This window comes from Chiroxiphia lanceolata, chromosome 1 (assembly GCF_009829145.1).
Source record: "Chiroxiphia lanceolata isolate bChiLan1 chromosome 1, bChiLan1.pri, whole genome shotgun sequence".
Classification (NCBI taxonomy): Eukaryota; Metazoa; Chordata; class Aves; order Passeriformes; family Pipridae; genus Chiroxiphia; species Chiroxiphia lanceolata.
In genome coordinates this window covers 150,516,062-150,532,733 of record NC_045637.1, presented here as the reverse complement: position 1 = coordinate 150,532,733, position 16,672 = coordinate 150,516,062, and the positions used below count along the sequence as shown (strand labels likewise).

General features: G+C 39.9%; 1 protein-coding gene across 10 annotated transcripts in view; it reads left to right on the top strand.

Moving 5' to 3' along the window:
* LOC116783555 (sodium channel protein type 5 subunit alpha-like) overlaps nt 1-16,672 on the top strand; it is a 216,769-nt gene that overhangs the window by 61,032 nt on the left and 139,065 nt on the right. For 7 of the 10 annotated variants that reach the window (XM_032681222.1, XM_032681214.1, XM_032681210.1 and 4 more), the window contains one exon: nt 4,254-4,484. In XM_032681222.1, the coding sequence (XP_032537113.1) occupies nt 4,254-4,484 (231 nt within the window). Of the gene's footprint in view, nt 1-42; nt 272-4,253; nt 4,485-16,672 lie in introns of those variants that run through there. The other 3 variants (XM_032681250.1, XM_032681258.1, XM_032681241.1) reach the window with 3 other exon arrangements.

Sequence of the window (16,672 nt, the reverse complement as noted above, 5' to 3'; positions counted from 1 at the left end):
CAGACATCTCGCATAAAATGACAGGATACCGGCGAAAGGTGACCTCATAGAAAATTGGGCCAAGGCACTTTGGGGCCTGATCCAGCTCCCATTTAAGTTAGTGTGAGACTAAAGTCTATAAATAGTGCTGTGAATGTTATCCAGTACTTTAATGATAGCCAGAACAGAGCTCGGAGAACAAGAATTAAGACTGTGTGGAGGAGGTTGACCCTCGTTCACTGCTTCAGTCTCACTGAAGTCCTGCTGAAGAGAGATAAATGACATCCTTTGGGTGGGTAAATCACTTAACTCAAGAAGTAACTATCCCAGAAGTGAGAAATATATGACATATTTGTATTTTCCTTGGAGACTGGCCTGTCAGTCACATTTCCATGCAGAGACAGTCTACGGGAATGCTGACAACCATTTGAGGTTGCCAACATGCTATTAAATTCTTTGCTGCCCCACGTCTCAGTGGCTAATTACAAAATACGCTCATCAAGGGTGAGCTCTTCTCTCCCTACATGCACATGACTCACACAGACATTTACAAGACATGTGAATATCCTCAGGAGAAGGAGTAGGATAGGTGAGGACAATCATGCTGCAAGTCACACTCTCCTTTTTTTGGGTTTTTTTTTTTGCTTTTTCTCCCTGCTTGTTTCCAGACTGTGCATGAAAGTGTCTGATGTTCTGTAGGTGATTGCCAACATCTGGTATGGATGTCATACTGAATTATGCTAATACTTTCTCACATCTCGTAGAAGGAATGGATGGTGTTTTGGGATCTTGCCATTTCTCATTGTTTGGTGTTGCTTGCATTTTCTATCGTTTCTGATTTGCATTTAAAAACCGATTATTTGATTAACCTCTGAATGTGATAATTTCTACCTGCCTTCACAGGAATGTTTGGGCCAAATTCTTCTTGCTTTCTGCAGATGTCAGGCTGCCTATACAGCCCTCATTCCACTGATTTTGGATCTCACGGTGTTTTTCATGTCATGCAAGCAGGATTTGGCCCAGAGCTGTGGAAAGAAGTCAGTGATTCAGAAAAAGCCTGTTATCAATTTACTCCACAGGGAGTAATCTATAGACCCATTGTCATTAACGGGTGTAGATGTCACTCAGCTTTGGATCAGATCCTCAGGTTTTTTCCTGCATGCTGCCTGGTTTGATGTTTGACTTGCAAGAATTAAATAAATGCCTCTAATGCCCCATAAATAGTATCTTCTATTAAGCTATATTTCAGTGCTCTCATTGGCACTATTTCAAAGAAGGATTATTTATCCAGAAGATTTAACTGTGCTCTAAATTTGAATACAGCTAGCTTGCTTTTACAAAACATGGGATTGATTCAGAGAGATGCAGAGCACCTGGGAGAGGTTCTGGGTGTCCTTATTTCCCCTCAGCCCTTCCATTTTGGAGGCACAGAAAATTTAAATGAATAGTGATTTAAATATTTTATTTAGCTGTGGCACTTAGTTGTGTCAACCACCTTGATGGATGTGACTTCATTTTCTGGGCAATTTTGTTTTTAAAGGAAGGGAAAAAACAGTTAAACTGTAAGTATAACACTCTTCAAATGGTTTTCCTGGAAAGTTTTAATAAAGGTCCAGGAGGCAGAGTACAAGTTATTTTTAAATGGTCTTTAATTACAGAAATTGTATTACTGAAGCACCATATTCTTAAACTGTTCGGAAGCCTGTAAGCTATGAAAACAAACAAAAACCAAAAAAAGGCAGTAAAGCAGAAAACCCTCTCATAAAGAAATTACTTGATACCTGCAAGGAATGAACTTGTAAAACTAATAATATAGGATTACTATTCTATTTAAAACTCCAGTAATTAAACTGGGAAAAACATGTTTCATGAAATGACCTTGAAATTATCAATACTGAGGCCTGATTTTGAAAAGATGATTTTGAAAAAAGATGGTCTTTGTCGGTGATTAGAATGCTGTAGGTTTTGTTTTCTAATATTATCCCAGTTCACATTAGGACTCCCATCGTCCTTGCCTGTGTGAGTAAGATTAATTAGAGCACTTAGATGATACAAATACAAACTCCAAGCTTAACAAGCAATTAAATGTGCTGCAGGGATCTCACAGAGGGTACTTCAGTAAAAGAATTTGTGGATTGGTATTTTTTTCGTTTCTTAAGACTCAGTCTGCATTTGGATTTCCCAAGTTTCACCAGCTTCATTGAAGAAACATCTGTTCATTCAAAGGCTAACCAATGATAAGAAGCATTGAAAACATTTCAGAATATTAGATTTGAAAATATTCTAGTGCATTTACAAATCTTATTTCTTTTTCTCACCTAACTTCTTGCTTAAGACATGTTTGTCTTAAAGGTCTTGTAATGCTGGTAGGGGTGACACTCCACAAGTCCTTTCAAAATTGGGCTACAAGTAAAGCTACTTCCACCTTGGGTATAAAGTTTACTCCAGATTAGATTATCAGAAGAGCTTTCCTATTTAGTTAGGCATCAAAACAGGTAGTCAAATCTACAGATGGACTCAAAAGTTCAGAGTCAGCCTTTTTGTGTTGCTACCTGAATAGAACTGATCTCATTTGTAAAATCTCTTTCTGGTGAGGAAGACAGGTAGCATGAAAATCCAGCTTTTGCCTAATGTTTGCCCTGCAATAATTTATATTCTATTTTTGAGTAGAGTAGGGAGCTGTCTACCCTTGCCTCTTAATCGTGCCACAAACAAGCTTTAAGGAGGCAAGCGAAGAATTTAATGGAGAAAGTTACCCACACCTGATGGGTCAGTCCCTTTTGGTTAAATGGCCGCTTTATAGATGTTGATATCATTCACAGTTTAACCTAATGACAATATCCTATGCAGGAGTGGGATATTTTAGGACTGCTGCACCTGTTGTCCATTCCAGTAGCTCATCCTCATTTGAGAAACCATGAGTTCCCCTTACTTTAACCACTGAATTTTAAGCAAGACCAAAAACCCATTTTGCCTTCCTGTGAGTCCTGAAATACATTTTCATAATATTTTCAATTACACAGCACTAGCTCAGCCTTTGAGGCTGCCAAACTCTTGGGGTGGAATTCCAAGGAACTGAGATTTAATGTGAATGATCATATTCAGTGAGCAAATCAATGTGCTTCTGAATATTGCCCAGGAGAATTCCTCCTGTTTCCTCTTTACATTTTCTTTTTTCCATTTAACTAAGTTTCTCTTACTGCTGCCATGCTGGTGACACCAATTATCAGAAGCACTTATTGCTACTTACCAGTATTAATTACATATAAATAGGAAAGAAACAACAAAATTGCTACCATTGTGCAGATGATATTAATGTTGAACTATAGCCCACCAGTTTAGAATAAGGGTCTTTTTTTCAAAGGAATATTTTTTGGTCATAATCATGTAATATTCAATGAGCTCAAATAGTGCTGATTTTCAGGAGCAGTTCAAAACAAGGGATATCATTTGAGAAAACAGTATAATTATTCATATCTGAATATTTATAGAATAATAAACTGAATCTAGTGTTACAGGGTGAAATAATACTGGAGAAGCTAATTTGTGTGACCCCAGCCTTTGGTGTTATGTAATAAGGTGATTTTATCTATGTTGGCAGCATATTATAAAACGATTAACTTTTGCCCAGGTATTGTTGAAGCCTCAGGTAGTTTTACTCAAATAATTTCCACTGGATTTATTTGATTGCCTATATTATTTGGCTTTTTTTTAATCTCAAATTCTTGTTGTCTTAAGCAAATAAATTGAAGGCAGAGGAATTATTCATATATATATAATCCAACGTGTTGGATTTGGCACTAAAATATGCAAAATAATCAGGGAATAAACAGCATTTCCATACCTCTTCATCTGTTTATGTGAGGGATAAAGTTATCTGAATCACCTGAGTGATTTAAAAATAATTCTCCTTCTCAAAATTCAATGGGATTTGGGCTTTACAGCCTTTACTGTAGATCCATGAAAATATAAAACGCATTCCGCATTTTCTTTATCCATGAATATTTTTGTACCTCACTGTCGCTCCGTCCAGTTCTTTCCCACCATTTTTACACTGGTGTTTGTGCAATGCCAGGACTTTTGTCCAGACAAAAGCAGGCCAAACTAAACATTCATGGTGATCACTTGTCTCTCGTTTCTGCCACCCAGTTGCAAACAGGTGGTAGAAACGCTTCCAACTTCCCCTTCCATGGAGATTTTCATCGTGAGAAGTAGCTGTCTGCAGACACGTTTCAGTCTCTCAGTCTGTAAACTCTCGGCTTTTATCTCCCTAGGGCTGAAGACCATTGTAGGGGCACTTATCCAGTCTGTTAAGAAACTTGCTGATGTGATGATCCTGACCGTTTTCTGCTTGAGTGTCTTTGCCCTCATAGGCCTCCAGCTCTTCATGGGCAACTTGAGACACAAGTGTGTCAGGGATTACACCATGTTTAACTTCACCAATGGCTCGTTGTATTTGGATGGTAGGATGTGGAACACCTCGGAGGAATTTCTTAGCGATCCAGGTAAGCTCTTCTTTGTCCTGTTAATCTGACTTTTGGTTGCTTGGGCTTTTTTGGGGGGGTTTTGGTTGGGCTTTTTTTAAGTATATTGACCAAGATCTGTATGCAGATAAGCAAATGCAGCATTATGTGACCACTGGCTCTGCATGCTGTTGATGTGGTTTTGAAAGACTTAGGAAACTTTTTCTGATCTCTATGGTGCCTTCACAGTTCATACTGAAAGTGTTTCTGGTGCTTTCCTACAATACAGAATGAGGTCCTTGTTGCATTGCTGAGGATTGTCACAGTTTTAGGTTGTCACGTTATATATTTCTTAAAGCTCCATTTCCTGGAATTGAGCAATCACTTGAAAATTTCAGCTCTGTGTGTGTGGGTCTGGTTTGCACGCTGTTTCTTGAAGACAATTTATAGTTCTTGCATTTCGTAGAAAAATTTCAAAGTTTGAATTAAGGGTCTTAAAAAATCAAAACTTAAAGCAGAGAAATTCAGTCTTTGTTAATCTGAAAAATACCAAGAGAATTTTTTTAAGAAAATCTTATGTTGTTAAAGCCCTAAATAATTATCTAGGTTAGGCCATCCTGCAGCATCTCATGCTCTGATATTTATTATCAGAAGGTTTGTTTTCTAGTCCAAATAAATTTTTTAACACTTTACAGTCTGCTGAACTTTTTCATTACAATGAAATAGGTTCACTGAGCTTATTTATTAACATTAAAAAAACCCCAAAAATATTTGATGTAAGTGAACTTCAGAATGTAAACAGGTAGCTCAAACTGTTGCTGCTCCAAAACCTCATGAGGCACTGGAGGACCTCCATCATTTGCAGTGGACATGGCCTCACATCTAAAAAAATTTAATTATGCTCTTGGGGGCAGGAAGCAGCCAGACTGATGTGCATTAGTGGGAACTTAGGACCAGTGACCTTTGGTATTTTATTTATTTTGAGGAGAAAAACAAACCACTTAGTCAACTCCTTTACTGGAATTTATGCTGGGGAGCAGTGACACTGTGCCACGGGGTACCTCTGCTCTCAGTGTGTGGACCAGACAGTCCTATATCTCCAGCCATCTGCACTATTAAAACCCCACACCTGACTACTGGAAACTGCCTGGCATGGCCCAGGGTTCTGTTGAACCAGGGATTAGGCCAGGGACAGTCCCACCATTCCCCACTGGTGACTTCTGGCCTTTCTGCTGGATTCCTCTGCCTGCAGTCTGAGCAGCGCTGGAAGCAGTGGTGTTAGGAAAGTTTCATTCAAGGAATAGGAAACTCAACAGTGGTGTCTTTAAGACATGATGTGGTTGACATTAGCAGCATTAAGGAAGGGCAAGTCACAAAGCTCTGGCTGAATGAGGGTTGTCTTTGGAACTGACCCTGACCATCAGGTTATGTGTCCTCTCAATGTCTCTGTATCAGAGCCCCTTATCAGCTGAAAGGGGAAAGAGCTCTTGGACCTATGCTGAATGGTGAGGAGCCTGCTGACGTGTTATCCTGTCCACATTCCCTGTGCTTCCAGCTTGGAGATGAGTGAAGAACTAGTAAAGATATTTGTGCACCTGTGGTGGATTAAGGCACTTCACGGCTCCTCTGCCCACAGATAACTGACAGCTGTGTGAGGTGCTGCTCTCCCTCTCTCACAGAGGCATTGGGAGATAAAATAGTGATGGCTGGAAGCATAAAGCTGTGCAATAAAGGTGAAAAGATGAAACGGAGCTGTGAAGATAGTCTGGCTCTCTGGAAATGGAAGTAGGGTAAATGTACCACTGGATAGGTTCTAATAAAATACAGTTAATATCAGGGCCAGCTGCAGCACTGCTTTAAATGGGTGGAATTGTACAGCTGCTCCAGCATACCATGAGCAAGTTTATTTGTGTGGTCCTGATATGGGGAGGAGGGCAAACATTCCCAGAAATCCATATAGGAAATCCAGCAATGGTTAATATGGCCATGAAAATATACTTGTTATCACTAAAGGAGATTTAACTATTACAAAGATAATCAATTTGGTGAGATAATGGATTAAAATGAATTGAATTCTGACCATGTGGTATTACTAGGAAGTAATATTAATATCAGTGAACGTTTTCATAGCATTTGAAAATAAAGACGGTGCATTATGGCAAACAGTCATCTCTTACTTTGTATGGACAAAAATGATTTAAACAGTTCAAGTGTTGAGGCACTGCAGTAGGCCACTGAAGACATAGAAGAAAAGTAGATTTATAGGAAAAATATAGTGATTTCTGAAAAAGAATAATGAACCCTTCCTCAAAAAGCTGAAGGAGGCTTAGCTATTAGGCTAGGGAGAGCATGTTAAGTAGGATTTTCATTTAATGTTGACCATTGCACTAAAGCAATTCAGAAATGGAAGGACTGGCTCATTTTGTGACTAGATGGGATAGTGCTTTGTATTTCATTTTGCATAAGTATTATGGTGAAATGAAGTGACTGTTTAAAAGACCAGTACTGACTAAAATTTAATAACAGTCCGAATTTCAAGTACCGCCGGGAATTAAGCAATACATACAGTTAGATTAAAGTGTAGGTAGACCAAATTAGATAAAAAGTGGAATATATTAAGAAACAGAATAGTGTCAGTGTTTACTCTGAAGAAGAACTAGAGAAGAAAATTGGCCAACATGTTGAGATAGCAGACTTCACTCGAAGGGAGCACAGACAATTACAAAAGCTTTTTGGAGATTTCAGAACCAGTGTGGCTGAGTCACTTAGTTTGGAGCACCCTAGAAAACAGAAACCTGAAGTACAGAGATTCGTAATGATACCTTTTAAAAAGGGGAAGGTAAAGAAATAAAGGAATGAAAACCACCAAAAAGTAAAATTGGAAAAATTGTTCATTTTATTTATCAGGACACCAAAACAGAGAATTAAAACAAGATGATATGCCAGTTCTGCTCTTCTTGGAGAGTAAAAATTTGCTTTGGATTATTTGAAAGAGTTTTTAATGTTTTAAAGGACCGCAGGGAGCCTCTGAAATGGCACTGGCCTCCTCCTGTGCCTTTGAACCTTTTTTTTGCATGCATGAAAAACCAAAAATGAGTGAAACCCCTTAAAAGGGTAATGCAGTGAAGAATTGCTTAGTGCTGCAAAGGAAATAACTAATACACTTAGTCATGAGGTGCAAAGAAAGATAAGAACTCAGTTCTGAGTCTTTCAAAGCCCTTTTTAGTTTGAGATAACTGTGTGCCATGGACACTTGGTAGAGGAGACATTTTGGTTGTGTAGAAGGCCTGGCATTGGTGTAGATCTGCTTTTTCATTCAAAACTGACTTTGTATCTGGACAAAGTTCTGTACTCCTTCCTTAGTTGCTTTCAGCCTCCAGGCAGCAAATTTTTTCTCATCTGTCTTCTTGATCCTCTTGTTTTGGTTTTATAGGTGGGAAAAAAGATCAGCTCATAAACTTTGTTTGCATCATCACCAGCTTAACCACAATTATGAGGTAACTCCCGATTTTTGGCTGATCCTTGAGGAAATAACCACCCACATTTCAGGAACTCCTTCCCTCAATTATATATTTAAGACTCACAGGTAGTTTCCTGCTCTACCAGTGTTGTTGCCACAACCATTCTGGTTGATGGTGCAGGTGCTGCCCGGCCCCTCTGCTACCCCTATTCCTGCCTCCACCACCAGCAAAGGCAGTGTACCAGCACTGGGAGTGGTGGTGCAGGAATTGCAGTGGCAGAAGAAAAATCTTTTTTCCCTAAGTCTTGTCAGTCCTGCATCAAAAGACTGCTAGTGTTGTTGAAAATTGTCGGGTTCTCTCCTCTTGTTGTGCATCTGTCATAAGATAATCATACTCTAAATCCCACAAGGAATTTCTGCTTATCCACCCAACAGTTTGCTGGTTCTTGCCATTTCCATGGCTTCTGCAGCTGGAGGAAATGCCAGGTAACTTAGAAAGCAAGGGACAGTGCCTTTAAGCATGGAGATTCAGTGGGAAAATTCACACTGAGAGATCTCTTCTGTTCACCTTCACTAATCACCAAGTGGTAGCAAATATTCCTGATCAGACTGTCATTAAGGGAAGTTTCTTGGCATTTTCTTAAAAAGCTTAATTCTGTAAAATAAACTTCAACCAAGTTACTGCAGGGGCCTCTGGTTTCTCAGCTTAATTACCAGGCACAGCAGTCATGGTAAGATGAGACACCTTTTTAGTCTTTCCTCAACTCACAGTGGAGATGCAGATCTAAAATATTCCTTTTAATGGGCACCTCCCTCTCATGACAAACAGGAGAATTTTTATATTCTTTCCACCAATTTAAATGCCTCTAGGTCTTCAAAATTTACACAACCTCTAAGAAGGCTTATCAGAAAAATTATTCCATTCTAGCTTTCCCTCCAGTGAGTAATGCTTACCACTGCAAACCTACAGAGGGGAAAAAAAGAAAGATTAAGGCAGAAGTAGCTCATCAGGTCTCACAGCCTCCTCCATAGGACTACTCTTTGTCTGTATGAGTGTATTGTGGGATGAGAAACAGCTGAGCACCAGATAGAATCAGACTGAAAAAATCTTGTGTCAAGTGCCAATGGTAAAGTTAGAGTGAAGGCACAGCTTGTTTGTCTGGGAAAACACTGCCTACTGATAAGTAATTATTTTTCTACCTGAAATTCTAGGTTTGGTAAGAGATTGCAATCAATAAGTCCAAGGAGGAATATTTTTAGACATTAATAATAACAAACCTGGGATTCTGAAGTTTTAGATGCAGCAGTGATTGTATATAGAAATTAAATAAAAGAAAAGAAAAAGGTTGAAAATAATGATAGTTTACATCCACACCATTATTATGTGATCAATATATCAATGTCAAAGCTATGGGGCTGTTGATTATATTTCAGAGAGCTCATAGTTTAGAAATACCAGCTGACTGAAAAACTGCAAGCTTAATTTCAATACTTGTAAAGATTTCTAGGAAAGCTTCTCCAAATAACAATCGTGTAACCCTGTCTTAAGTGGTGGTGTTTAAATTAAAGATGTATTTGATGAAGTGAAGCTTTATGAATGTGTGAGTTAGAATGGATTGAAAGCTATGTGATGTCAGACGTGTCAGTGGCTTAGAGATGTACCAATGGACTGAGTGTAGTTGATTCATGTGGCTGATGATTTCAGAATCTTTAATGTCATTTATGTATTCCATTATGAAAATGGATTATTGACTAGTCAATAAGTAGAAATCTGAGTACTTTTGCTGAACAGGGCTTAATGTAAGGGCTGAATGCATAGGAAAAAATACTTTAGAAAAGAACCCTAAAAATATAATTAAATTATAAAATCACTTATGGAATGATAGTCTCAAACTCCAGTATTTTCTTTTTCTTTAGACTAAATACCCTACTTAAGGCACTCTGAGTCTTGTTTTCAGAGTGTTTTACATATGTTTTCTCTCAAAATCAGACTCTTAAAAGGTAAATAAGAGCAACCTTGTAATTTCCTTTAGATAGTCTTATCCAAGCATTAAAAATAATTAACTAGTAAAATAAATGTTTAAGCTTTATTAACCTTTTACTGGGAGGAATCAGATACTAATTTTATAGATTAAAAGAGGCATTCCAGGGCTGTTATTTTTTTTTCTTCCAGACTAGTTTCTGGTATTCATTTCGTGGCAGTGATTTTTCTTTTCTTCTGGAGTCAAATTGTGTAGTTAACAAAGGTCTGGGGGGAAAAAAAGCAAAACAAAACAACTTTAATTAAAAAGAAAAAGTGCAGATCAAGATAAATGTAATATCTTTTTTGTCTTCTCCAGTTAGGCCTGAAAGCCTTATGGTTTCTTCAGGCTCTATATTTAGAGAGATGTATATAATATCTGAAGTTTTGGTGATACCCATCCAAATCCTGGTCATCTTGGGTGCCTGAGAAGGGATCAAAGGCCTGTGGGAAGCAACTCATCTTGTGTATGGTGAGAATGCAACCAGAGCCAGTCTGGCTGCTGGGAGCTGATAAATCAGGAGCAGTTCCAGAACAATGTGAAGTAATCCTAGAGCCTTTCCACATCCTTCTCTCTGATGTCCTGGGTGAAATGCACTGTTGAAGTGAACAAGCATGGATGTTGAGGCATATATCTGTGAATATACAGAAGTGTAGTTCTGCATGTACATGAGTGTGTGTGTACATATATATATTCTTTAAGCAACGTGCCTAATTGTTATCTCTGCCTGATGAACTGCTTCATTTTTGCTTTCTGAACCACTGAAATGGAACAGATACTCTGAATCTGTATGAGAACTGTATAGAAAACAATGACGTTCAAGTCAGATAATAAACGCAGCAAGTTTGGGGAGAGCTGAAGTGTTTGAGGTGTTGTCTGAGGTGGTAATGGAAGACAGAGAGTGTTTGATGAGTAATTATGGAGGTGGGAGGAAGGAGAGAAGCAATAAATCAAGTTGGGACTGGAATAGGTGTTTTATTATGTATGATTGTACATGAACCAGTGATTAAAACAAAGAACCTCTCTGGGTTTTCAGACTGTGCTTGCCAGCGTGGAATCTATTAACGTTACTCCTCTGTTAACTGTAAATATTGTGGCTTTGTTCGGGTGCTGTGGATCTTTTGATAAAGAGCTTCATAAATGCTCAAAACTTAATGCTCTGATGTGTTATTAACACGGGTATTGTATCTGTGCACTTTAATGTTTTAAGCTAAATAGAACAAGAAAGCCCCGACAGATATGCAAGGATCAGAAAAACATGGGAATTGGTAATGTTGAATCCAATACAGTCTCTTTCTGACCATTCAGTAAGATATTTTTTGGCCTTATGGTGAAAGATTTAGTTCTTATATTGGAACAGTTTGTATAACAGGAGTATTTATGCCTTGGGTACACTTCTTTTGCTCTCAGCGCTGCTCACAGAAAGGAGAGATCTACTAGAGGAAAGATCTGTTACAGAAGATTCAGACTGAAACTGTACCTTCAAATTCTTCATAAACTACCAAATTAATATACCCCTTGACTTGCACGGTGACGTGCATTTGAAAGGACTTTGTCTGCGCCCATTGGAACCAGTCCATGGACTGCTCCTTGCTCCAGGTTCAGCAATAATGTGCCTTGCAAAGGCAAGAGGCAGCTTCAGCTTTTAACTCTGAACACTCAGTCCAGGTGCCCTGTGAGACCACCAGCAGAGAACAGCTTGCATCTCTGCTTTCTCTTATTGCACTGGTTTTAAGGAATGAGTAAAGAAATATTTTCCCCTGATACTTTTCATCGGTGCTGAATTCCCCTAAGTGAGGTGGAGATGAAATGTGGGAATTCCCAGGCTCATCTCACCTTGGTGTACCTACAGCATCATCTCTCTGTGGCACTGAACAGTTTCATATGCTACAGAAAAAATTAGTAGAGCTCCAAGTATAGATATTTTTCTATTTCTTTGTTAACATTAACTATTATAACTCAAGATATCCTTATCTACATAAGCAACAAATCTCCCCCTTTGAATGTTTTGGCCACAGATGCAGCCTGTGGCAGCAATTTCAGAAGTTCAAATGGGAAGTGTAGTGAAAAATATTTCCTTTATCTTTAGTTTTGAAAATTCCTCTCTTTTTTTTTTCCCCTTTCCGTTTTCTCGAGGCAAAAAACATTGTTATCACGTTCTGTCACTGGAAGCACACAAAGCTCCCTGTTCTCCTTTTCCAGAATACATACTATTTTTTACTGGATAGTCACCTGTTTTCTAGGATGAAAGATGTCCGTTTTTTCAATTTTTGCTCTTCTTAAACTTTTCCCAGTCATTTTCATTACCTTCTCAGTACTTTTCAGTCCGGCACTTACACTATTGAAAGCAATGTCGTGGTCTGTGTTCTGGATCATAGAGTCATTTAGGTTGGAAGAGACCTTTAAGACTGTCAAGTCCAACCATTAAGCCAGCACTGCCAAGGCCACCACTAAACCATGTCCCTGAGTGCCACATCTACACATCTCTTAAAACACTTCAGGGATGGTGACTTCATCACCTCCCTGGGCAGCCTGTTCCAATGCCTGACAACCCTTTCCATGAAGAAATATTTCCTAATATTCAATCTAAACCTCCTGTGGCACAACTTGAGGCCATTTTTTCTGGTACTGACACTTGTTACCTGGGAAAAGAACCCAACCCTCACTTGGCTACAGCCTCATTGTAGTGAGTGGTAAAGTCCCCCTGAGCCTTGTTTTCTCCAAGCTGAGCTCCCCCGTCTCCCTCAGCTGCTCCTCATCAGACTTGTGCTCTAGACCCTTCCCCAGCGCCATTGCCCTTCTCTGGACACACTCCAGCACCTCAATATCTTTTTTGTAGTGGGGGGCCCAGAACTGAACACAGGATTTGAGGTGCCTCATCAGTGCTGTGCACAGGGAGACATTCATTGCTCTGGTCCTGCTGAATACACTATTTTGGATACAGGCCAGGATGCCCTTGGCCTTCTTGGCCACTTGGGCACACCTGGTTCACGGTCAGCTGCTGTCAACTGGCACCCCCAGCCCCTCCTTTTCCACTGGGCACTTTTGAGGCACTCTTGCTCTCTAGCACTGCGTGGGGTTGTTGTGACCCAAGGGCAGGACCCAGCACTTGGCCTTGTTGAACCTCATACCACTGCCTCAACCCATTGATCCAGCCTGTCCAGATCCCTCTGCAGAGCCTTCCTGCCCTCCAGCAGATCCACAGTGCCACCCAACTTGGTGTCATCTGCAAACTGAAGGTGCACTCAATCCCTTTGTCCAGATCATTGCTTAAGATAATGAAGAGAACTGCTTGAAACAAGCCACTGTTTATCAGTTGTTTCCTGTTTAATACTTCATCCTAGTCCTCCTGTATCTCAATATTACACTTTTCTTTGATCACAGCTTCAAATTGCATAAAAGTGTTGACTAAGAATCCCTAAAAAGAAATCCATCTCTCCTACCTGAACTTATACAGGGAATTTAAGACTTGACAAGGTTATGTATAGGCGAGATTTTCTCCTTCTCTGCTTTACTTCACTTTCTGACACCATTATATCCCACTTTGCTTATCTCCTTTCCCCCCCCCCCCAAGTGGGATAGGCCCCTCTAGTGTTCCTCGTTCAGTCCTGCTCTCAGACTTTATTTACCTGGAAAATCTGTGTATACTAGATGTCACCTCTCTGATCACCATCTTTCCCTTGTACTTATAAATGTAACAAAGAGGTGAAGGCTCTGTCAGCCTGTAGAGACACTGACTTTTCATCTTAACATATGTTTTCTGTCTCTCAGTCAGTTTTTGATCCAATTTATTTTTTTTCTTTATCACAGTAAGTGCAGGAGTATTTTTTTCCTATTTTTCTCTCATCTATCTGTAATCACAAATGCATTCGACCGTTGTAGCATTTTTTGATTTTAATTCTTTTGTGTGAAACATATTAAAAAATTCCGCAAAACACAAACCCTCTACAAAACTTCCAGAGAGCACACTTCAGCACTTTCCTGCCTATTAGTGTGAAGCATGTGTCTAAACAAGTGGTACTAAATATGCTTTTAGCTACGTGCTGTGCACCCTACAGTCCTAAGAGCACAGGTCTGCATGACTGGTCAGACACAGAGGCAGGGAAGGAGGTTACCTGAAGATGTTTAAAAGCCAGCATGTGTGTTTATTGCTAGTCATTGTCTCCTGTCTCGTCTTCCTGGGGATGCTCATGGACTTGGCAAGATCCCCAAGCCAATTTGACAGCATCTAAATTCTCCACTCGCCTCTAGTGCACATCTCCAAATGCTCCTGATGTGCTTTTTGTTCCCTCAGACCATGCGGGCAGCACAAACCAGGTGCTGTGGATCTTTGAGGCTTTCAGAGCATCTTCTTAGTGCACGGGAGCCATCTAGCAGAGGGCTTGATTGATAGTTTTAGTGGCTTTTTCCCCAAGAGGGAAAAAGCTGTACTGCCAAAACTGGAGGTATTTGCTATGGTGACTGCTGAGCCTGGCTGGGAAATTACTTCTTTGGCTTGTCTCAAGCACGGGGAGCAGCACTAACAGGAGCTCACCAGAGACACTCAAGCTGAAGGAGACCACTTTCCTCCCAGCACCTGGTTGAGTGGTTTTCTACAACGTCCTCTCAGCCCTCCGTATCTCCTGCAAGATTGTTCTTACCCTGAATTCAAGGCTGTGTTTACCATAAAGTCATGTAGTAGCTAACGATGTATATAACGTTGTCCCCTCGATCTCTGTCCTTTCTCTTCTACCCACCCAACCCACTTATCTTCACCGTAATTCCTCCTGTTCATTTTTGAACTGAAGTTTTGAAAATGTCCTTCCACATGGTTATGGGATAAGGAGGCAGGAGAAGGCTGGGCCTGAAGGGAGTTCCCATGGGAAGAGGGAGGGAAGGATGGGAAGCAAGGAGAGGAGAGCACCCAAGAGCTGTGAAACCCAGCAGAAGGGTCAGCAGCAGCAAATGCCAGCAGACAGCAAATGAGAGCCAGATCCCCTGTCATGGCCTGAGCAAGAGGAGGGTAACTGATTATTATAATTATTTACAACACCTTTCAGCAGGGATGAACTAAACTGGCAGCGCCATTTATTCCCAGGCATTCTTCCCTAATAACACCCTTAAAACAGCCTGTTCCACCGCTTTTGTGAGGCATGTTTTTCATCTTCAAACTCAATTTCGTTTATTAGAGGCTTCACCGTGTGTGACACAGTGCGCACACAGCAAGTGCAGCAAGGATTCGTTTTAATTACTATGCATTACCAGGAGGTACAGTGTGTTTGCGCCGGTGGGCGAAAGGGCGAGGAGGGGGTGTTATCTGTTTTGTTTCCGTGTCAGGTATCACGACTGGGGCTCTCTGAATTGCGTTTTTAAATTTGGAGTCAGGGTGTTTGGTGGCTTGCCCGTGCTCTGTGCCAGCCGTAGCACGGGGAGAAAGTCTCCGACCAGTGAGCACCCGTGCGGCTGCAATAAATAGTCTGAGATAACGGACACCTCTCTGAAGTTTTTGTTAGAAAGTCAGCCAGAGGACTCTTCCCCGGGCAGTGACTAATGATATTTGAATGTTGCTCTTTATGCAAGTGTGATAATATATAGGGTTGTTTTTTTTTTTTTTTAAATTGGAATTAATTTGTTGTAAGATGAGTCAAAACAACATTTCAGTTGGGCCTTCGAAGGAGGAACAGAAGCTGGAGGCAAGAAAGTGTGTTTTCTAAGCTGACTCAAACCTTTTTTATTTTTCTTAACTAGAAAATTTTCCTTTCCTTTGCACAGAAATGAGGAAGGTTTCTACCCTGCAGTCTGTGAATCCCAATGGCTTTCTGCTCTGTTGTGTGATATAGGTGTGGAAACCATAAACTGGAGCATACTTTTAATTGGAATAAATTATTATTTTGGGGAAGTTTGCCTTTTTTTTTTTTTTTTTTTTTTTTTTAATTTGACAAGTGGAGACATTGTGAATGTTTGCTCTGTTAGAATCACCTGATGTGGAAGGGATCAATGCAGAAACTTGAAAGATATTGAGAAAACAGACAAAGTGTAGAATGAAACAGCCAAAATGAGCAGGAAGTGACTTTGGAAGGAAGAGATTGCCAGAATAGTCCAAGAAAATTTGTGTATTTCCTCACGACTAGCACATAGTGACTTTACAGCTAGGGCCAGTGGTGTGTGCTTTGAGAAATGTAGGAGGCAGAGCATGGGCTTGCAGGAGACCTCGTTATTCAGACCATTTTTAATTTTTTTTAATGTGACTTACTCTATAAATTCCTGTAGAAAAGTTCCTAAAAGGCAATGTATACCCTGTAACTGTGACATCTGCCTTTTAGTAAAACTGCTGGGAAAAAAAAAAAAAGGCATTTCCTTTGGAAAGAATGGCACATTGCATAAAGTTTATGTATGCACACACATGTATGTAAATGTCATTGTTTTGGCTTGATTTTACTTTGAAGATAAAATAAATAAATCAAAAGCCCACTTAAAATGGAGGGGTTTGCTTTTATTTTCCATATTTGTTTTCCTGTTTTGTTTCCCACTCACATGCTGAAATTTCTAACTGAAAAAAGTGACAAAACAAAACAAAAACTAATTGCGCTCTTCCAAGACAATGAAAAAGTCTGTCGGTGTCTATCAGTTTGAACAGTCTGTGTTTCAGAGAGAAAATCCTCCTCTATATGAAAAAGAAGCTTCTTGTTCCTTGCCCATGTTGGAAAGCTGAGGCCATGGGTTAATATGATACCGAGGTGGTTTGTTCCTAAAAGCAAGAGTGATGACTG